We start from the raw sequence: 22,989 nt of genomic DNA, 5'->3' as shown, positions 1-22,989 counted from the left end.
GCATTTCCACATGACCTTACATGTATGCAAGTCTTGCTTCTATAATTGTACCACCTCCTTTTAGCCCCTGCGTGGGTATAAAAGGACCATGCTCTCTCAGTTCAGTGTGCTACTTCAAACATTACCGAAGGGTGCTGTTTGAACTGTAGTACCACCTCATGAGGTTAATAAACTTTGTCTTTTATTTCAGTTTCTGTGCCAACTTCTTCCTACATGGTATGAGGACTTTGTGCAGAGAAAGGTGAACCCGTTGCACTAGTAGGCCTTTCTGAGGCTTACTTCAACACTTCTAATTTATTTCTTCTCTGTGGCTGTCTTGATTTTGTTTTGTGGAATTGTGTTAGCCAGCTAGGAACTCTGAAGGTGGGGTGGTGAAAGTAGTGTTCTATTGGGATTAGCATGGCAGAATAAAATTAGCATGCTAAATGACTAAATTTTCATTTTTTGCGTCAGGTAGAGGAAGAAGGTAAATGGAAGTGCTTTAGATATATATGCAGGGCCACTGGAATTATATGGCAGGAAAAGACGAAATTATGAGGCAGGGTTGTCCACTTTATGTGGCAAGAAAAGTCCAGGTCTGAATTTACAATGCCAATAGATCTAAGTCAAGCAAATATGAGACCTATTGCATTGCAAATGCTTGTTTCTATTGCAGCCCCAAGAGCTGCAGGCTCCTCAAACTCATTCTGTCTGCCCCAGTCTCCTTATGTGCTGTTCACGTGTCCCAAGGTCCTCAGACTTTTTCCATGTGGTCCATTATCTCACACTGTTGTCTAGCATCAACCTCTTGACCTTCTGCCCATTTGCCCCAGATTCTATGCGTTGTCTATCCCTGGGCAGTAAGGTCCTTATAAAGAATTGGTGTAAGTCCCGCAATAAGATATCCACAAATTCACGCCTGTCCAGTAACTTTGAGCTCCTTACACTCTGTCCCATACACTACCTCTCCAAGCGGTGCCCAGATCCTTTGCCCACAGCTCCTTGCACTCTCTCTCTTGAGGTGTTCTAAGTTCCTCGCATCCTATTCACCTCCTGCAGCTCTTCACGCTTTCTTCACTTGTCCCCCATTCCTTTGGCCAAGAGCGTCTTCCCATGATTAAAGTAAACAGTGCCAGGACCAGAGGTCGAAGTGGGCGGGATTGGAGAGGCACCATGTGTCCATACTTTTCTAATTTATGAAAAAATGTTCCACTACTTTTTGTGAAAAGACAACTGTCCTGGGATGACGGTGTAAAGCTGGGGGTCTCCCATGCTGTGAAACTGAAGGATGGGCAGACAGCTAAACAAACCTTCTTGCCATGGTGCCTGCTGTCCTGAGCAAATGTGGTCAATCTGCAGATGTAAAAGGTGCATGGGAGCTGGTACTATTTTTAATTGATGGTATTACTTGAAGCTTTGTGATGGCAAAGATTTATTCCTTTTGAATGGCAGAGCAAGAGAGTTACCAGCTGAGCTTTGAAGTATGTGCTTTTAAGGACAGTTGTATAAAACAAAATAGCACTACGTATAGTCTGGGTAAAATCTATATTTTGGAACCACCATTTTATCCTAAAACTTTTTGTGCATTTTGTAGAGTTCTATCTTATAATGTGTGCAAGGCAAGTTTAAAATAGTGACTTGCATATTCACAGTGCTCTCTGTCACAGGCTGTGCCCTCGAAGCAATAAAAATACACAGGTCACTGTTCTCCATTGCACCAACCAAGATTTAATTCTGTGACTCTGGTTGCACACAGACCTCTGCAGTGCATTAACTAATAGAGGTTTCATTAAATACTATACTGCATTTCCCACTGATTAACTCAACTTTTTTGTATTTCTCATTTAAGCTGCACGTTATTTTAAATGTAGCTACCGGAAGGTGAAAGACCAAAAACAACGTACAGAATATTTTGCTTTTTTAGCCACACATTTGTCCCCGCTCCAATGCTCATGGATCCTGCCCCCATACGTTCTACCAACCGCGCTAGTGCTGGAGTTCAGCAGGAGATGCAGCTGGCTGGGTTCACACACTAGTCTGGGAGGCTAGAACCTGCTGTCTAGACATCTGCTGAGCCAGTGACTGTAGGATGTTGATGGTACATGCAGTTGCTGTATTGATTTTTTTTCTCTGAGCTAAGTCTCAGTTTTGGCCTGAAGTGCACTGTAAACAAATAATGTTCAGATTGTGACTCCCATGCCAGTACTAGGACTGGTATCTGTGGGACTTTCTGTTACTAGCACAAGTAGTGCAGAGTAAGGCTGAGGAGTGAACTATGGCGGCAGGCTACTTCTGAGAGCACCTGGCTTGGCAGTTCGGGCTGGACTGCTTCTAATGGAGCAGGTTCAAGGTGGAACTGCATACGACTGGGTCTAATCTGAGGTGGTGTAGTGGCGCACTGCTACCCGGGTGACTCCCAGTGGTGAGATTATTTGCAAACATTCCTCCCATCACTTTTTTATTTTGCAAAATACCTCAAACATGGAGTGAGCTCGGGACAACACACTGAAACAGCTAATACTGTCGACCGACAATGACATATACGTTTTCGTACTTTGGACTTCTTATATCCAGCATAAAAAAATTAAATTCTTGTGGTGAAATAAAAAAATAACAAATTAAAGCAGTAGACAACATTAAACACCAAGAACCTGTTTAAAGTTGACTAGAAGATTCTCCAAGGCGATCCATCTTTTGCCCAGAACGCTATATGCCAACAAATGGATCTGGAGAATCCAGTTATCCATTGTGAACTGGAGTTTTCACCATTGTACATCACTTGTTACTATGCCTCGATTTATTTTTGGGGGAAAATATCCGAAAGGCTCTCCCTTTCCGGTTCTGTGCACCTGGCATGAAGACGGAAGGACGTTGCCCTGGCACCAGTCGGTCTAATGAGTTGGGGACCTGGTGTGCCCGCCTGTCTATGTTTACAGATGCCCTCGGGCCCTGGGGATGGCAGCGCCACCACTCCTGGCGCCAGCTGTCGTGCCCAATTATGCGAGAAGCAGACAGCAGGGCAGAGCAGGAGACTGGCAGACGGGGCGCCGTGGCTTAGAGGGATTGTGGGGAGGTCTCGCAGAAGGGGTGGTGGGCTGGGGAGGTAGCGCAGAGGGGGTGCTTGTGGGAAGATGGGCGGTGGGCTGGGGAGGGGGGTGCTGCAGAAGTGCCAAGAAAAGCAGGGCCTGTGGAGAGAGCCTGCTACTTAGAGGGGAAATACTGTTTAACAAGTGGTGCGGCAGTGAGGAATGATGGCCCTTTAAAAACAACATTTTCAGTCGATTTGCCCTGCAGAATGATCCTTGCAAGGGCCAGGAAACCACATCCACCCTACAATCCCATGGGAATTCTTCTGCCCTTTATTCTAATCCCTTCCTTTTCTGCTTCTCGACCTCTCTCGAGTTGTGTCGACACACCCTTTCTCTTTATGATGGTTTATATTTTTGTAGTCAACATTCTGGGCCCGATTCTCACAGATTTTTCTGTAAGTGGGACTTGCTCATGGTGGAGTAACTCACGCCAACTCCCAGAGGAAACTTTGGTGAATCTGGCCCCCAACTGCTGAATGGTGTGTTGCTTAGACTTCCAAGAACCATTCAAAAGGAAAGACGTCAAAAAAGTTGACGAGGAATTTAATGGCCTTGCATTGTAATCCATCCCAAAGTTTCAAAGCACCTACAGTCTGGAATGAACTACCCAACCGGTTACATCGTGTTCCTTCGTACTCCATTTTCAAGAACTGTCTTAATAAATTCCTTCTTCACAGACATGACAGTGTAAAATCACTACACGCAGTAACAAGTATCATGTGATTGTGAACTCCTATATTACCCAGGATTTGAGTATAGATAGTGCTTCATGAAAAAAAAAATGCAATAAAAAAAAAAACATTGTGTTGAGGGAGGATGCCAGTGTTGGCGACGCAGAGAGAAGGAACCCCCCTGTGGACAAAATCCCTTTTCCTAAGGTGGCGAGGGCAAACTCCATACCCCAAGCGTAAGAATCAAAGGTACAGAAAAGAGATGGGTGGCAAAGGAGCTGCCCCACCCTGCCTGCTACCCAGAAATAGATGAAGGTCATACCTCTTCAGAGAATATAACATCTCTACAATTTAGGATTCACCCCTGGCGAACATGTGGCTTGAGCGATCCTGAATGGTAACTCATGGTTCCCACCGTGGTTCAGCACTCCCCTGCTATCCAGCCAGGTCCGTAGTCTACGAAGTCCTATATGCCAGGCCACTGGCATTATGCGACTTCGTGTCTGTGGGTTTTTCACATAATTGTAGATATGTGGCATATGCCACATAATTCATTCTGCAGATTTTTACAAAAACATGTTTCTACTCTAACAGATCAAAAGTTTGCTAAAATGAAGCAACACATGCTGCAGCGCAGTGGAAGACTCTTCACAAAGGTTGATTGGACACCTATCTGTTGCTTATTGCTGTGTTTGGGTGTTAAATAGGACCTAATACGGTGAATCCTTTGTCTAACGAGTGTTAACAGAAAAATGACAACACAAGGAAATAATACTATTACAAAATATTCTTCATTACGCTGCATAATCTGCCATTTTCTTTCCACATAATGTAATACTCCCTGCCACATAATTCGGTCCTCCTCTGCTGCACAATGGCATGTCCCCTGTCTATATGAGCATAGATACACCAGTGATTTCCAAGGGCGCAAAAAGCTGGGCAGCAGTCACGGTATGAGGCTGTAAACCTCAGCAGGTGCATTTTTTCTGTAGTCTCTGTTAATGGAGATGTATATCCAATGACCTGAGGAGGAGCCTCAGAGTGTGGCTGGTTGTGCTTCCCAGGAGCAGCTGTTATCTCCTCTGTTGGCTTACAGCCCTTTGAATCCACCCTTAACACTTTAAAAGAATAAAGGTGCAGTGAATATAGCATCACCTGGAATGTATCAGCAATTCATCTTCAGGTCAGCTTTTCACAGCAATAGGGGATTGCCTTTTCATAAAGTTCACTTATATTTAAAGTGTATTCTTGTTTTAAGAACACATCGATTAACGAAAACCATTATAACACAATGAATATACCAAATTTTTGTCACGACATTTCATAATACTACACAATCTAGCAATGTGATGCAAATGTGTAAAGGGTATATCGAGAGGGGGTTTCTTCAGCATCCATATTTCCAGCCTTCCACTGCAAGCCTCAGCAAGTCTGATGTGTTCTACCTACAAAAGAGAGCTGCACATTCAACGAGGTCGGTACTCCGCACCTGTTTGTACTGCTGGTCACTTCAAAGGGAAGCTGTCTTTTCGGCCCCTAAACTCTATCAAAACTCCCTACTACTTCAAAAGGGAACTGGTTTTTCAGCACCAGATCATTCGGTCTGCTGCCAAGAGGGGGGGCTATCTTTTCAGCACCTAAACTCTGTTACCACAAGAGAGAAGTGCCCATCGCCACGTGAACTTGTTAGTACAAGAGGGAGCTGTCTTTTCAGCACCCCAGCAGTCTATGAACATACGAGGGAGCTGTCTTTTTATCATTAAACTATGTAACCACAAGAAGGAGCTGTCTATTCAGCACCCAGCAGTCTACTAACACAAGAGGGAGCTGTCTATTCAGCACCCAGCGGTCTACTAACACAAGAGGGAGCTGTCTATTCAGCACCCAGCAGTCTACTAACACATGAGGGAGCTGTCTTTTCATCATTAAACTATGTAACCACAAGAGGGAGCTGTCTTTTCAGCACCCAGCAGTCTACTAACACATGAGGGAGCTGTATTTTCATCATTAAACTATGTAACCACAAGAGGGAGCTGTCTATTCAGCACCCAGCAGTCTACTAACACAAGAGGGAGCTGTCTATTCAGCACCAAGCAGTCTACTAACACATGAGGGAGCTGCCTTTTCAGCACCCAGCAGTCTACTAACACAAGAGGGAGCTGTCTTTTCATCATTAAACTATGTAACCACAAGAGGGAGCTGCTAATTCAGCACCCAGCAGTCTACTAACACAAGAGGGAGCTGTCTTTTCAGCACCCAGCAGTTTCCTAACACAAGAGGGAGCTGTCTTTTCATCATTAAACTATGTAACCACAAGGGGGAGCTGTCTTTTCAGCACCCAGCAGTTTACTAACACAAGAGGGAGCTGTCTTTTCATCACCTAGCAGTCTACTGACACATGAGAGAGCTGTTTTGTCGGTACTTAAACTCTGTAACCACAGGGGGGAGCTTCTCGATTCAGAAACCCCGCAGTCTACTAACACATGAGGGAGCTGTCTTTTCGGTACCTAAAGTTTGGTTTCCACTAAATGGAGCTATCGTTTCAGCACCTAAACTCTGTTACCACAAGAGGAGATCTCTTTTCAGCACCTAAACCAATTTACATAAAGACTCTTTTACCATAAAAGGGAATTCTCATTTCCGCACCTACACCCCCTGTCTATTAGTACAAGAGTGGGGTGTATTTCCGGCACCTAAACTATGTTGCCAGAGGACAGAGCTGCTTTTTTCAGAATCCAAATTCTGTTACCACAAAAGGGAGATGTCTTTTCATTGGCCAGACACTGACTACTTACCCAAGAGCTGCCTTTTCAGCACCTAAACTCTGTAACCACAAGAGGGAGCTGTCTTTTCAGCACCTCAGACTATTACCACAAAAGAGCTGTTTTTCAGTACCTACATTATTACCATAAGATAAGCGTTCACGCTCCTTTCCGCACCACAATCCTCAATTACCAAACGACGAAGCTGCCTTCCCAGCACCTAAGTCCATTTACTGCCACAAGAGGGAGCTCTTGCTGAACAATGGTCCCCACCAGCAGTTTGTTGTCTTGACGGCATCCACACTCTCAGCCCTTACCCACAGAGAGCTGCGCCCCCTGCAGGGCACGGTGTCTGTCCAACCCTCGAGTGTGGGCTCAGACAGCCACTTTAAGCATCAGCAGTCTGTCCTTCACCAGTCCCCCGAGTAATAAGGGTTGGAGATGTGAGACTAAGAGAGAGCTTTCACTCAGGACAAGCATTGAGCTGGCCACGCTGAGCTGTGGAGTGGAACCCTCTGGATGCCCAGCCTGCTGCAGGGATTGTGGGATTGTGAGGTGTTGGGGGTGCTTATATGGCGGGTAGCAGAGGTTACTGGAGAAAGTGTTGGCCGGTGATACTACCTCTTTCGGAAGTGCAGGGGTACTTTGAATGGGAATGAAAGAGTAGGATACAATAGCCGGCCCTCCACGTCCGGGGTACCAGAACGGAGCTGAGGTCAGCAATAAAACTTGAAAAGATGCTCAGGACCTACCACTAACAGAGGACGGGCTTGATAGAGGAACAGATTAAATTATAACCCTAAACTAATGTGAGCTGAGGCTTCGTTATCCTAAAGGGGTCAAAGTTATACCCATGAAGACGGGGTTTTAATACCATATAATAGGCAATGCCACCTTGAGCGTTGCACACACTGAAGGTGATGTGAGGAATGCCTCAAATAGGTCTCAGCACTGGCCATCGCTCGGGTAGCATTCTAGCCCTTCGTTCTTTTGCCCACCATGCCACCCCAGTCTGGAGTCACCCATATGCAAATCAGTCTTGACCCTGCTTCGATAGGAAAAGTCTAGTCCGAACTGCCAGGCCTGGTCCTCCCTCAACCCTTGAGAAATTGGTGCTCCAAAGCCTCCTTCCCTATTAGGGAAGGAAGCTCTAAATTTAAAGCTCTGGATTTTGTTTTAAAGACTGAGCCCAGGAATGACTATGGAGCCCGGGCCATTTTTAACCAAGACTTCTTTGCACTGATAAGAGCTCTGGTCATTTGTTTAGGGCTCTGGACAAGACATATTTTGGGTCCCTATGCTCGGCACAAGGTTGAATTTCTGCTAATTAAAGCCTGTATGATGTGACACAATATAAAAGTATGCTTCAACACAAAAGCTGTTGAGATATGCCGTGCTTTGAGACCCTCAAACTTCTTTAACTGAGACTGGATATAGAGATAAAGAGTCAGAGAAATGGTTCTGGGAGAGAAATGGAAAAAGATTTAGGCATTGGGAGGTGGGGCCTACTTTGCACATGCCTTACAACATATTTCTCTGTGGCCCTAAAAGAGAAGTGTAATGATTGGCCAGTCTTCAAAACAGAGCTGAGCCTTAATGTCCCTTCTGTAGGAGATGCCACCCAAAGTAGCAAAGCATAAGTAAAAACAGCTGAGGCGGTTGTCAGACTGGAAACTCAAGACAGAGACAAGGATCTCGAAGGTCTCCTACTGCCATGAAGTTTGATGGAAGTAGTAAAAGGGTTATGTGTGACAGACGTTCCGTGTCCATAGGCAGTTTTCACCAATCTTGATTCTGATCAATGATAGTCTTACGAGACGAGACCTGACACTTCTGTGTCACAAAAGACACAAGGAAATCAAAACCTCTCTCTTTCTGTGACAGTGACAAGAGTAATCAGGATCATCTCAATCAGCAGCTCAGTTACCTGCGGCAAAGTCTGTATCTTTGACTTGTTCTTCAACTGTTGGATCCCATTGGAGCTAGAGTCCTGCAGGATATGAGGGATGTCTACTGCACATCCCGCAGACACCGTCGATCTCACCCACAGACCAGACATTGACTGTTTCCATACTTGACATAAAGGTCAGAGTCAATCTCCTCCTGGCAATGATGGATTCTGCCACACCTGAGGATAGCCAGGGATGCAGCTTGTCCTTCAGAAGGTGCGATACTTCCACCATGGGCTTAGTTTGCAAAGGCTGGCAACAGCGGCAACTGAATTGGTGGCTCAATGAGGGGCCTTAGTAGGGTGCAGCTCGCTTTTGGTACTTCCCAAACAGGAAAGCATGGTTTCTGTCCAAAAAATGCCTTCAAAGGAGACCATCTAGTTGAGTTTAGTCCTCGCCTAAAATGGACATCTTGAAAAGGTTGTTCTACGGTTACGGTTTGGCATTCCAGGTCTGCAGAAAGGGGAAAGTCCAGATTCGGGCAAATTCAGTTGATAACCTGCTGTACAACACACTCGGTCCCTGGTTTCTTTCTCAGCCTCTCCTTCACTTTCTAAAGTGTCAATATAAACAACTGAGACAGAGGAGGATGGCCCAGAGGGAGAGGAGCGTTTCTTGAACCTTCCCTCTTGTTAGTGCCTCCGGCTCTTGGAGTACCAGAAACAAGACTCCTTTCTTCTTGACTAGGGTAGTTTGTTTTTCTGCAGGCATTAGTGTGGCTCTTGTGGGCCTTGCCATGTGTGAAAGAGCGCTTGGGAGCAGGATGATACTTTGAAGACGCCCAATCTGCTCATGCCAGATTTGGTTTTTCTTCTTTACCTAAGGTTTACAGGTCAGCAGAACCCATTTCCAGAAAAAGTGAAAGAAGATGCAGACAAAGCTCATGCGCGCTGCCACCGGGCCTACTCACCTCTGCTGCGTCTGGCGTGGCACCAGTGAGTCCACCAGCCCAGAACAGCATACACGGAGATCCACACGCCTACACTAGGCAGAAGACGCGAGTATGGCCCTTATAAAACTGCTGGGCATCCGTTAACCATATAATGGGTGCTTCCCGTTCTGCCATTCCTCCTGCCCATCTATGCACCTGCCTGTCCTGCTGGACATAAGCGATAGTGAGCGATGGAATCAGTTCTGATGCTCCAGAGCCCCAGAGAGCCAACAACAAACCTGACCTGGAGTCCCTTGCCTAGCACCAGGTCCTACCAATCCAGAGGGGTAGTTTTGCAAGACCACCAATAACTTAGATGATTGAAAAAGCTCTGCGGTTGTCATGTTCGTTTTCGAATGATGCCTGTCTGTTTCTCCTACGTGTAGACACATCTGGCAAGTGAAAGACTGTGAGGGGGAGGATGGTTGAAGGTAATGCCATATATTGTATTAAGGGGAACATTTAACAAAGACATGTTCCTCCATTGAGCCATGCCATGGGGCACAAGAGCGACGCAACCCTTAAGTTTGATTTATCAAGCCAGGCAAGGCCAGCTTATGGGCCTTGCCTGGCTCGATACATCTAGAGTAACGCAACACAGCTCAGTTATTCTACCCTGGGAAGGCGTTCCATTGCCAGATTGTGGGTGTTCCCATGCATCCGGTCATTGATTTTGGTACATTCACAGATTTGTCACTACTGGTAAACCTGGAAATGCATCAGAATGCTATGCCTCCGCAGGTGTGGCATAAAGAGGAGAAATATCTTTAATCATCCTTCTTATTTCCTCTTCGTACATATGCTGCATTCTGCAGCACACATAGAGAGAGGAAAATGCCTCTTACAATTGTTTTTGTGCAGGAAGGTGCTCCTTCCTGCACAAAAAAAATGCTTACAGCGCAGGTACCCTTGCACCATGGCGCAAGGAAGCCTGCATTGGCGCTGGGCAGCACACTGTGTGCCAGCTAAGGGAAAAGACAGGAATGCGCTGTACAGTGTTAAGTATTGTGCATTCCTCCCCTTTCCCCATCATACAGGGTGGCTTGCTGGGCTGCGGGAGTTTAATTAATATACCGCTTAGTGTTCTGTACCTCGGTTACGCGCCTTTATGGTGCTGCAAATAATAAGTGCTCTTTCTATAGACCTCAGAAGGATGAAAGGCTGCGTTGGCCACACCTCTTTGAATACGTGAGTTACAAATTATACCTCTACCTCTGCAGAGGACGCACTAACCACTACGCTGTCTCAGCATTTTTTCTTGTCATGTATTCTACTTTAGCAGCAGTAACACATTAAAGCACCCCAACGCCGCACATCCAATCCCAGATCCATTAGTTCGATAACATTGATGTCAAAGTCCAGATCACTAACCAGGGGGGCTCAAAGTACAGCAAAGACATTTGGAAGTTCTGACTGAAGGAGGGATGCGTTTGAATTCTCCATTTGTCGGCCCCAAAGACATCATCCTTAAGGATACAGTGACCGTGCACACCAACAAAAGTGCTCTAATGTTCGACCCAAAATCCAAGCTTTTTCACTCCATTAGGAGTTTCGTGAAGATCACAGGCAGGTGTCGGCAGGATTGGCAATGACTGAACATCCAACAGCCAGGAGTAGGGCAGGTATGCCTAGTTATCTGATGAGCCTCTCTCCCATCAGAAGCGCATGCATACAGAGAGGCTTCTCGAAATGTGACTGACTCTGTCACAACCCTCCCGGCTTTTTAGCAGGAAATATCAAAATTTCTCCATAGACCTGTCTGCCTTCATTGCGTAGCACCCTCGCTCTTTGTAGCTGTTGCAGCTTGGTTAGTGAGCCATCCAACCGCATCAGGTGTGAACCAAAAATACCCTAAGAGGTTAAAAACAGTAGAGGAATGGGATCCAGTTGCCATGGCAACCACCTGCGGATGTTGGAGGCTGTGGGTGAAGGGGAACCCATGTTTTCTTCTCTTGCAGTATAATGAAGGCGCTAAAGGGAGCCTACAGAACCCGCTACAAAACTGAGAGTCAGACAAAGACGCGTGGGCAGGGAGAAGAGGCAGGCAGACTACCTCCAGCAGGCAAAATATCACCAGCGTATAGAATTATAGTCTGGTAACAGTGAATAACGAAGACGTTTTTCACCGAGAGATCCTGACACCAAATAGACAAGAATGAAACTTGAGTTGTACGTCACTCAAAACCCTGAGAATAAAAACATCCTCTTAATGCAGTTTCCAACTTTGTATTTTATGTTATATAAGGTCCCATGCCTGTACACTGTCTTTGTTGCGCAGGACTTTTAAACCAACAAATAAAATAGTACATTACTTCTAAATAAAGAAATATGTGTTTTGCAGAGCTCCTTGGTGCTCTGTTTCATTTGTTAGTAGCTTGTTTCTTTAAATTAAATAAAGCTTTGGTTTTGATTTATTTTTCTTTTCTGTCAGTTCCCCAGCTGTACATTGTTAGCCACAGCAGTGGAAAACAGTCTTTGTTTTTCACTGCTGTGACATGATTGCAATGAATAACCAGATTATCAACAGCATGCTCTCGATAGCTGATGACCGTGGGACCCATATATAACAAAACAAAATAACAAACAGGTCTTTTTTCGTTCCTATCCGTTTCAATCAAACCACATGGATGACTGACAGGCAAACACATTTATGAGTTCTCCCTTCTGTTTATCATCATTGCATCAATTGATTCCACATAAAAATATTTTATGTTGGTTTGAGGACATGATCAGAACAATAGGAAAAGAGCTGTCCCATCAATAGGGGTACAGCTGCATGTTTTCCTCGGCCATGCTGGAGCTGTTGTCTTATTTAAGACAACATAGACCCAGGACTACAAGCCCAGGGTTCTCAGAAAAAAGGGGGATTGGACTATCTAGTCATTCATGGTCTTGGGAAACTTGCAGGTATGGAGGGGAAAGGATTTGAACACAGGTACGGTGGAAGAACTCACCTCATCTGCCAGAGAAGGAAGTGACTAAAGGTATGCTAGAAGATGGGCTTGGCTACAGATCTGGAGAATGAGATCCTAGCCACAACTACAGAAGGGCCTCAGCATGGCTATGGAAAAGAGGGGGACTGCTTGACTAGGAAGGTTTGACCAGCGATACAGGAGAAAGGACCTGCCTACATCTGCCACAAGAGCCTAACTAAAGACAATAGGATGAGAGCTGGGCCATAGGGGTGTCCCTGTGCAGTGTTACTGGTGTCTATTGGCGTGAAGGGGCCCAGCATGCCTTGGACCTGCTGGAGTTTTTCTGACAGGCTCACTCAGTACTTTTGTGCCCCAGTGCCTAACGGGGGCCTGCATCTCTCTTTACTCATCTCTGGAAAGTGAAGGTTGGGGGATAGGGGGGATCTGTGGGGTGACTGGTATAGTGGACCAAAGGGTGAGTTAATAAGAAATAACATGAGAAAGAAGGTAGGAAAGATATTGGAAAAAGGAGAAGGAATAGAAGTGGAAATCAGACCAAGATTGGAAAAGCAAAAGTAATGTGTGGAAGGATAGGAAGAAGACGGAGGTAAAGCGGAGAGGCATGATTGAGTGGGCAGAGAAAAAAAGGCCAGAAATGGAGAGGCTGAGAGAAAAGGAGGAAGGGGTAAGAGATAAATGGAGGCAGGGAGTATTGGAGATAAAAAGGAGAACGTGAAAATGCAGAATGAGGAAAATATGAGAGAGGGCGAAGGCATTGTGGACAAGAGAGAGAACGGGGAAAAGAACAAGTAAAAGCGGATAGGGAGGAGAAGGAAATGGGTCAGAAATGATGACGTCAGCGAGAAAGTAGGAAGGAGATGAGTGAAAGGAGAAAGGCAAGATGTAGGTGTGCAGGGGAGGAAGGGGCGGGGGGGTTGGGTGACTAAGTGGGCGCTGGGGGAAGAGAAGAGTAGCAGGTAGATAGAAGAGAGGAGATAGGAAAGAGTGAAGGAGAAGTGGTGTAGGGAGAGAAAAGGAGAAAAATATGATAAAGGGGGCTAGGAGAAGCAAAGATAATGGGAGGAAGGAGATAAGGACGACTGAGGGGTGAAGAGAAAGAGGTAGGAGTAACAATGAGAGAAACTGTACACAGAAGAAGGAGATGAGTGGAGAGAAGGGTGAAGATAAGGAGAGAGGAAAGAGAGGAAGAATGAAGAACTCAGAGCATCATAAGCACTGTAGCTATCACTGGTGCAGTAGGTGTAGTAGCGCCAATACCCAGGTGCGCGAGGGGTTCACTGCATCTCAATTATAGCCGTATTTTATTACTGACCTAGGAGGTGAGGGACATTTTTCTTGCCTGCATTAGCACCCAGAACACCTTTACTACGTCACTTCCAGACCACAGCTACAGAAGAGAGAAAAAGGGTCTAGCCACAGGCAACAGATAAAGAGGGCAGAACGAAAGGGCACAGGAGAAGGACCTGCTCCCCTCTGCAGGACAAGTGGGGCATGACCTCATCAGCAGGAGAAAGAGGGCCTGTCCTTAAACACAGGAGGTAGGCCCAATCAGAGGCACAGGTGAGGAACCTGACCAGAGGTGCAGGGGAAGGCTGGCCTGACCACCGGTACACTAGAAAGAGGCACAGGTGAGGAACCTGACCAGAGGTGCAGGGGAAGGCCTGGCCACCGGTACATTAGAAGGTCATGTCCATAACTGCAGGAAAACGCCTTGGCCACAGATACAAAAAGCTTGCCCAGATCTATGTGAGAATGTGGGCATGACAAAGGGTGCAGGAGAAGGTTGTGTCCATATTTACGGCATGGAACCTGCACAGAGCCAGAGGAGAGGGCTTTTTCAAATGTAATTGTAATTGTATTTACATAGCGCTTACTACCCCTGATGAGGCGTCAAATCGCTTTTCAGCGAGTAGCACGGTACTCCGGAACTCAAAAAGAATTAGCAGTGGGTTAGTATAGGGAAATATGAGTTCATTTGAGCGGTGTCAGTTGGATTAAACAGGATAATGGAGGGATAGAAGATGGAAGAGTCTAGAAAGGGTTATTTGGTAGCTCTTAACATTAAGTTGAGCTTTGGGATAAGTTAAGCAAGAGACCGAGGAGGGAAGAATCTATCAAAATGGATTAGGGAGCTCATTCTAGTAGAAAGGTTTGAGATGAGTCAAAGGAGGGATAATTAAGGGAAGAATTTAGAAAAAGTTGTTTGGGAGATCATAGTAGTAAAATGAGGTTTAGGGTGATCAAAGGAGGGATAGAGGAGGGAAGAGTCTAGAAAGTGTTCTTCTGGAGATCATAGAAGTAGAATGAGGTTTTGGATGAGTCAGCGAGTGGAGGGAGAGGATATACTGACAGAGGTATAGGGTGAGACATAGAGTAGTGCATTGGATAGAACCAAAGGTTATTTTCATCTACAGTAGGAATAGGAAATGTATTGATACATAAGTACAAAGAGAGGGTATACATGTATAAAGAAGAGAAAATATCACGTTTAAAGTAGTATTTTATAAACTCAGACTTTCAAGTGTTGCTGTACTTCAAGCTAATGTATTTGTGAATTTTTAGAACTAATATTTTTTATATATTTTTCTCAATATTTAATTAGTGAAGCACTTGTTGAAATAATAATTATGATCCTATTTATATATTGTCATAGATAATTAAAACAGAGACCCATAAGCATCTATTCAAATAACGTATATGAAAACTATGCAGTGACCTATATACATATTAATCATAGAATAATATACACATATATATATATATATATATATATATATATATAAAACCATAAGTAATATATACATTTGTTAAGCAGGCCTAAAGAACATCTATGTATTTTAAAAAACATAATTATAATACATATTTGTGCAAAGAAATACACAAATCCAAACACATAAATATAATCAAATTATAAATGTGTTCGAGTATGGTGGGTATGTAGGAAAGAACCTACTCTTGAGTAGTCTTCTGAAGATAAAATAGTTATCCATGTATCTTATGTTTTGGGGGTAATGAGTTCTATAGTTTGGCTGCTTGGGCGGAGAAGGATGTGTTGCTATGTTTTTTTTCAGGTATTGTAGGGTTTTGAGGTGAGGTGCCAATCTGGAGCAGAGGTTCTTTTGTTGAATGTATTTGATGATTTTATTCCTAATTAAAAGGAGCATGTTACTTGTATTGCTTTGTGGGTGATACAAAGCAGCTTGAAGGTGGATCGCCTGGCAACCGGTAACCAATGTAGAGCCCTCAAGGCAGTGGAGATGTAGGCTTGTGGCTTTACTTACAGGCGTAGTCTGGTAGCAGAGTTCTGAATCTGATGTAGGCTTTTCATAGTTGATGAAGATGATCTATGGTAGAGTCCATTGGCAATGTCAAGTTTAGACAGTACAAGAGAGATAGTAGTCTGGCCCTTGTGTGGAAATCCATGGTAGGGGAAGATGCACACATCCATCACCATAAAAGTGCACCACCGCTGCATATAATTCTGAAGGTTGTACCCAGAATGAATATGTCCATGCACCATCAACATCGTTCTGCAAAATCTTGCAAAAAACTGTGCAGTTCTAGCATGACTTTGCAAAAACACCCTTGTGTGCAGCTGACTCTGCAGTAACCAATCCTCTTCTGCAGCTGGTACTGCAGGAAAACACCCTCCTGTGCAGCTCTGATATGACAGTGTGTTACCACTCCCTCTGCTGCTGATGACAAAGCAGTTAACACACCACGTGTGCTGCTGACACTGCAGCAAAACATATTGAATGGTTCTGATCCAATCTCTGCACAGAGATTTGCATAGAACGTCTGTTTCTATACCAAAATACATTATGGAGCTCTGCTATCTTATACGTGCTGCATTCTAAGCACTTTAGCAGTGGACTACAACACACACTTCACATACCCAGATTGATTACTATATCATAATATAAGTTAGATGTGCAGTTCAGTTCAAATGTTACATGCTTACAAACATAGAAGCAATGCATCGAGGGAAATTCAGTCTATAAAAAGGGGTATGAGTCTGTGGATCTTGTTGCAGAGTCACAGGAGATCCAGGCCAAAAGGATCTACACCATCCAGCCGAGTATGCACAGCCCAGAGAGAGACTGATTGACAGATGAACTATGTTTATAACACCTGCAATACCCAACTGGGTCTTTTGGTATGGGTCTTCCAAGAAACCAGTCTGGCCTAGTCCACATTTTTCCTGAAGGACATTAGAGAATCAGGTTACCAGAGATGTTAAGACAGTGAGTTCCAGCAAATTGCCCCCTAGGTGGAAAAAGCTTGGCCTCCTTTGGAAATCAGCAAGACCCGGATCTTATCCACTGAGTGCATATGAGCATTCTGTAGATCTGGGGCGTGGCTATCAATGAGGTCAATGAGATGGAGCGATGATGAAGCAGGGAACCTGGTAGACAAGCATATAAAGCACTGCAGTAGTCTAGACAGGCGTTCACAGCTTCCCCACCACCTCAACTCTGTAAATTGGTGTGGAGGAATGCTGAATATGAACAACACCCTTACCTGAAGGTTTCTTCTGCCCCCTTGCTACTCAAGGTAAGCCATATCTACTCATTTTCTACACGTTTGTCCCCATCACTTGAAAGACGAATACCACTTTGTGTGTTCCAAAATCTCACCATGTGACAGGATTGGGACTCTGGGCCTGTGATGCGCAAGTGGCACGCACAATGAGCTAATAATAGTCACAATGCTCCACTGCACCAAAACGCTATAGTTCATAAAGTTCTGATTTTTCTTCCACTATAGGTTTTGTTTGGGCCTTGAAGGCAGTAGGGGCAATGCTGTGCTAGCACAGTACAAGAAAGCTCCACCTTTGAACACTGCATTAGTACCACCACGTTCCTGGGTGAATGGTGATGGGATAAAAGTGCGTCCCGCCTTCCGCTTCTCTAAGAATCAATTCCGAAACGACAGCAGCTTTGCTTTTGTGCGTAGGGGAAGGCATCCATCCTCGATCTGTCCAAGATTCACAAGACTGATGGTAACACAAACCAAAAGAGGGAAGTATTACTGGCCACAGGCCATAGTGACCCCGGAGACAATACGCTGCTCCAGGGCATCAGAGGCATTGGACATTTCCTGTTACCACTCCCTTGGAAATATAAGGGGCACTGCTCTGAGACTTCTCCCAAGCTCATTTCCCTCTTCTTTCCTCCAGAGCATCAGAACATACCATTGGCCACTTCCTCTTCCTACAGCCTTGGTAAAGGAAGAGGGTCTGCTCCGAGACCTCGCCCCAGCTCCCCTTCCCCTCTTCATAGGGTTCCATTAGTTGCAGCAAGTGTCTCTATTGTGAGTTCTGGAACTCAGAATAGTGCTCCTTTCATGCAGGAGGACGCTCTAGGCTTTTTCACTTTCTGGGTCTTTAAGAGGGGAGGCAGGATTCTTTGCACAATGTCCCTGTAACTTTAGTGTAATTGGGAAGCACCGGGCAGAGGGTGGGGGTGTGGGGGGTCAGATTGAACACAATGTAGCCACTCTAAGAAAGGGAGGTTTTGCGGATGTGCCAGTTCTAACAGCCATGGTCACTGTAGTCACCTGGGGAGGGTGATACACTTTTGTGAGACCTTCTTTTATATTTGATGATGTCATTGATTCCCCAAAAGATTGGAAACATGCTAGAGCACATAAGTAGGAAAGAGGCACTTGTTCCAGTTGTGACTCAATCACATGGATTCCACAGGAGACAGCAAGGCCTTCCTTCATGTTAGCATGTTGAGGTCAGCAACATGGCCCCGGAGCTGAGGAAACTGGAGGACCAGAGCTAATAGTGCAAATTCCGGCAGAAGATGCTGGGACTTCTACGAGTGAAGCACTAGAGGACCAGCTAGCTCGGAAAATAGTCCAAATACCAGACTAGCAGGCGGCATAGCAGTGACTTTGTGACCATTGTGTTCTCAGACACGTGAGGTAGAAGTTTTCAGTCATAAATGTAATGAGAACATGTGAGTTGCTTGTGTTTTGTTATGATAAAGTTTCTGTCCATCTGTCTGACTCACTTGTCCTAACATTGTCTTTCTTGTCTTTAGTAATTACTGCATGAAATAAAGAGCGTACCACCTTCCTGAATGGCTCCAGGCTGTTGTGTGAAGAACCTGCCCTCCACTTACAAGTAGTCTCTTCACCAGAAAAGCAGAAGAGGCACATCCCAGACGCCCGTTTGGGTGGAGAGAGCATCAACAACCACCAAGGACCTGTGGAAACTACCCTGAATTGTCAAGAATGGTGGCACTCTAGAAACTGGTGATTTGCATTTTGGATGGGTACCCAGGGCGGACAGCTATGTTATCCCTTTCGACCTTTGATTAGCAGGAGAAGTAAGTAATTTTCTAGGGTTGCATAATTTAATCATGAAAAAACTATTTCCCAGGCCTTTTGATGATCCAGTACGATTTCTAATATTGGGCATGAATTTTACTGGCACAAAGAGACACATAGGTAAGCTGTTGAGTGGGAAATTATTTGTGTGTCTTCGAGTTTTGTGGGAAAAAGATCAGTGTGGTAAACCAGTATTTAGGTTTTCGACCTACAAGAATATCAACTACCATTACATCGTCAAGGTAAGTATGCATAGGTAAGGGTAGATTTATTATGCTTAACTCGCCATCTAAGCACGACACAATAGGGCGATCCAACATTCCCTCAGGAGACTGGGTATGAACATAAACAACACAGAGACCCTCATTATGACCCTGGTGGTCTCAAGACCACCAGGATCACAGTCAGACCGCCACCAAAGCAGCAGTCTGACCCCGACATTACGACAGTGGCGGAATGTTGGCATTGGTACTTTTTGGCCGCCCGACATCTTGGCGGTGCCGGAAGTCCCAATCCACCAGAGCGACCCCTCTCTCTGCCGGCATTTACATGGTGGTTTCACTGCCATGTAAAGGCTGGCGGAGACGGGATGCCAGGGGCCCCTGCACTGTCCATGCACTTGGCATGGGCAATGCAGGGGTCCACCTGGCCACCTCCATCACATAAATCCCTGTCTGCTTTGCGGACAGTGATTTGCGCGACAGGTGCTGGTGCACCCGACGCACAACGTCCTTTCTGTTGGCTCTATTATGAGCCAGCTTCAATGTTGTGTGTTTCCTGCTGGGCCGCTGACCCAGCGGGAAACTCATGACAGGGCCAGCAGGAAGGAGACCGCGCTGGTGGTCTCGCGGTCTTCTGGCCGCGGGAGTTTGGCGGGTGGCCTTTTCCGCCCTCCAAACTCGTAATTAGGGCCCGAGTGTCTCCCGGAGGAGTGCATTTTAAGCTTGGTTATTAGTTAAAGGAATATGGTAACCCTGTATCCACTCCCTTACATATAAAGCACATAGAGTAGCAAAGAACATTAATTATACCACAGTAACTATGGATAGGTGCATGCAAATTGTGTTTTGTTAGAAGGCAATAACAAAGAAATACTGCACAATTCATTTTCAATGCTTTGTCACAAAAACCTGTCTGGGTAACTTCTAAGCGAAGTTGTATGCATTGATGTTATGCCAATGAAAATAAATGTGTCCCCATAAAAAAAATGCTGTTTGGAAAACATGCACTTATAAAACTGGATTCACATATGTATTACATTACTACAAATTTCGAATTTCATGTTATCGTCATGTCACTTTCTGACAATACACCATGTTTTTTACCATGTTTGTGGGGGCCATTGTGGCCCAATCGAGATGTCACCTCTCATTCCTTATGACCCCCACCCCAGGATTACAATGCATATATAGTCTGCATATTTGAGTATATACGCTGCATAATCATATAGCTATGCACATATAAAATCACACTAGTTAAATAACACCGGTTGTATAGGGGTCCAGGGGTGTAGCAAATTTGTCAGGGTCCTAGTGCAAGGATTGAAATTGGCCTGCTGACGGCATTTTGAATTGTAAACGACAGCAATAATCAGGATCCATTGACCCCTAAGTAGGAATCCGGTGCCACTGTACCTGCTGCACTATTAGAAGCCACGCCCCTGTATGGGTCGCTGGATGAAAACGAGTCTCCTTTCACAATCATTAACGTCATCTTCCCGGATACAATACCCTGCTGGTAAGGGCAGTGTAGGGTGTCGGGCCCTAGACGGGTTTATGTTTGCACCGGCATGCTCTAATCACCGACAAAACCCCAGAGCGTTTCCTAAAAACCACAGGATATACCACCGTCGGTACATGTTTCATGTAGGTGGGTGACAGGCAGCAAAGCCCCCTGGGTAGCCCTCTCTTTAGAGGGTTCCGCCCCTCCGGCCCTCCCTCAGCCTCCCTCCCCCTCCTCCCAGAAACAGAGGCGACCACTCCCTGCTGCAACATGGAGGTGTAACGGCGAGTGATGGCGGCAGGGAAGCGCCCCATCTCCTAAACAGTACATACATCCTCAGCCTGACCCTTCCCCCCCCCAAAAAAACCTAGGACTGCTGGTAAGGGAGCGGGGCAATAACGTGCCGTCACCCACCGAACGGCACACCAGCCTCAGGAGCCCCTGGAGAGACCAGGGGCAGAGAGGCGCCCACCCCAGGACGGCACATATACACCCTGGTCGCGCGGGGGTGGGGAGGCCACCCGCACTAGTGCTGTAGCGCAAAATACCCCCCCCCCCCGCCTCCTTTTCGGGAGTTATTCATAGGCCTTGGTATGAAAAAAGGCCCCCCAAAGGGAGGTGCTCTCAACTTTGACCGCAGGATCTTTTTTACGCCCCCGCAATCCAAGCCGACACATATACTTAGTCTCTTGCCCAGAGCTGCTGGGACGAGAGGGGAACAGACAGACAAATCCCCCCCCAACACAAAAAAAAAAAGGATGCACGCACCCTTCGCCCTCAGCCTCCTCCCGGGACTGCTGGGAGGAGTGGTGGCCGTCTTCACTTCCTCACGTACCCCCAGAATCACAGGGAGATAGCGGGTAGAGGTACCTACACCTCAAAAAGGAAGCCTGCGCCCCTCGATCTCAGCCTCTTCCTCGGGACTGCGGTGAATGTCTGACCGTGGGTTCCATCTTAATTGGGTTTAAAACCATCAGACCTCAGTGTCTGTGGAGATTCGTATGCACACCTCTTCGAACCCTTCTAATGGGTGACTCAGGCCCCGCACGTTATCCAGCGGTGAACCCCTTTTTCTAAACCAAGCGAGAACATCTTGTCCGACGTTTCGCTCGGTGCTGCGCTCCACTCCGTCCCCACGGTACCTGCGCGTACCTAGCACCGTCCCTGACAGCACCTACGCGTACCTAACACCGTCCCTGACAGCCAGCTGGCTGCCTGGCACGGCGCCGCCCCACCTACGAGCGCTGTCTTCACCCCGGGACCCTACCGGCCTGACCCCGTGCTGGCCACACCGGACACCGAGCTGGCCACACCGGACACCGAGCTGGCCACACCTGACATCGTGTTGACCATTATCTGACACAGAGCTGACCATACCCGACCCGGTCGTGGCCGCTACCTCACACCGCGACGGCCATAGCTGACATGGCAGCCCCGCCAGGCACGGCTGTTGGCGGGGGCTGGCTTCACTTTGGCATCCCTGACGCACGCTGACATCGTGGGCGCAGCCCTACCTGACACCGTGCTGGCCATGGCTGTGGTGGTTCGTCGAGGAGGTGGCGCTGACCGGAGAGTGGGGTCGCAGAAATATACACGAATTAGCAAGCTGCAGCGCTGGGGGTGCAGTGGGGACCAGGGCGGAGAGAGTCGGGGATGCTGAGGGCTGCAAGGTGCGGCGGAGGCCGGAGGATGGAGAAGGGACCAGGATGGAGAGAGCTGGAGGGTGCTGAGTGCTGCAATGCTGTGGAAGCAGCTGACTGGAGGGGGGTGTCCCTGACTCAGCTCTGGCAAGGAGGGGGAAGGGGAGAGGGAGGGGGTGATCTCTGAAGGGCTGGAAGGAGGAGGGGAATGTAGAAGAAAGGAAAACGGGCACCAACGAGGGAGGGGCCACTGAATGGGGACATTCTTTATGTGTTTAAATAGGACGTTTAAATCACACCTTTTGTGTCGCAGTCGTCATTTCGCCATTCACCCACCTAACAGCGATAGGAAACACCGTAAACAGAGAGAAATGATAAAATATAACAGAACTCAACGAACACAAACCGCAGCAAACAAAGACCCAGTGGTCCACAGTGCGTGGCGACGGGGCGGCTTCTTTTCTGGGAGTGGATTCCCCATTTGGGCGGAAGAATACCACCCAGAATACAAATACCCCAACCCCGAAAACATCCTGAACCACAAGCACCGAGAAGCACAAATACATACTACTGTAAAACACCCAGCCCCCCAAATATTCACATACAGGTACCCAGAATGAAATCATCTGGAAAAGCAAAGTTGTAGTACTGCAAACATAGAAAATCACAAATATCAGTACCAAGCTGCACACACACTAACGTTTCTAACATAAAACACCCACAGCTGTAAACATCCAAACCTGGAAACAGACAAAGAAACAGAACGGCAAATATCCTGAACCTCAAGCAGAACCATATACACTTTAACCCACACAGCCACATACATCTTAAAACTCAAAGAACCACACCAGCAAACGAAGATTCAACGCCATGAACAGTCAACACCACATGTTCCCAGAACAGAAAACACGCAAAGCCGCAACTACCCAGAAACACAAGTATCTGTAACTACACACCAGTAAGGGAAAACC

General features: G+C 46.4%; 1 protein-coding gene across 2 annotated transcripts in view; it reads right to left on the bottom strand.

Annotated features, from left to right (window-relative positions):
• The window catches only part of STMN3 (stathmin 3), a 75,689-nt gene extending 53,450 nt beyond the window's left edge, over positions 1–22,239 (bottom strand). The window contains exon 1 of one of the 2 annotated variants that reach the window (XM_069243281.1): positions 21,893–22,239. In XM_069243281.1, coding sequence (XP_069099382.1) covers positions 21,893–21,911 — 19 coding nt within the window. In that variant the 5' untranslated portion in view covers positions 21,912–22,239. Of the gene's footprint in view, positions 1–20,290; positions 20,455–21,892 lie in introns of those variants that run through there. The other variant, XM_069243279.1, reaches the window with a different exon arrangement.
• Between the last annotated feature and the right edge of the window lie 750 nt (positions 22,240–22,989).

This window comes from Pleurodeles waltl, chromosome 7, assembly GCF_031143425.1.
Source record: "Pleurodeles waltl isolate 20211129_DDA chromosome 7, aPleWal1.hap1.20221129, whole genome shotgun sequence".
In the NCBI taxonomy this organism is placed as follows: Eukaryota; Metazoa; Chordata; class Amphibia; order Caudata; family Salamandridae; genus Pleurodeles; species Pleurodeles waltl.
The sequence above is the reverse complement of the archived record's forward strand: the minus strand, read 5'-3'. Positions and strand labels throughout refer to the sequence as shown.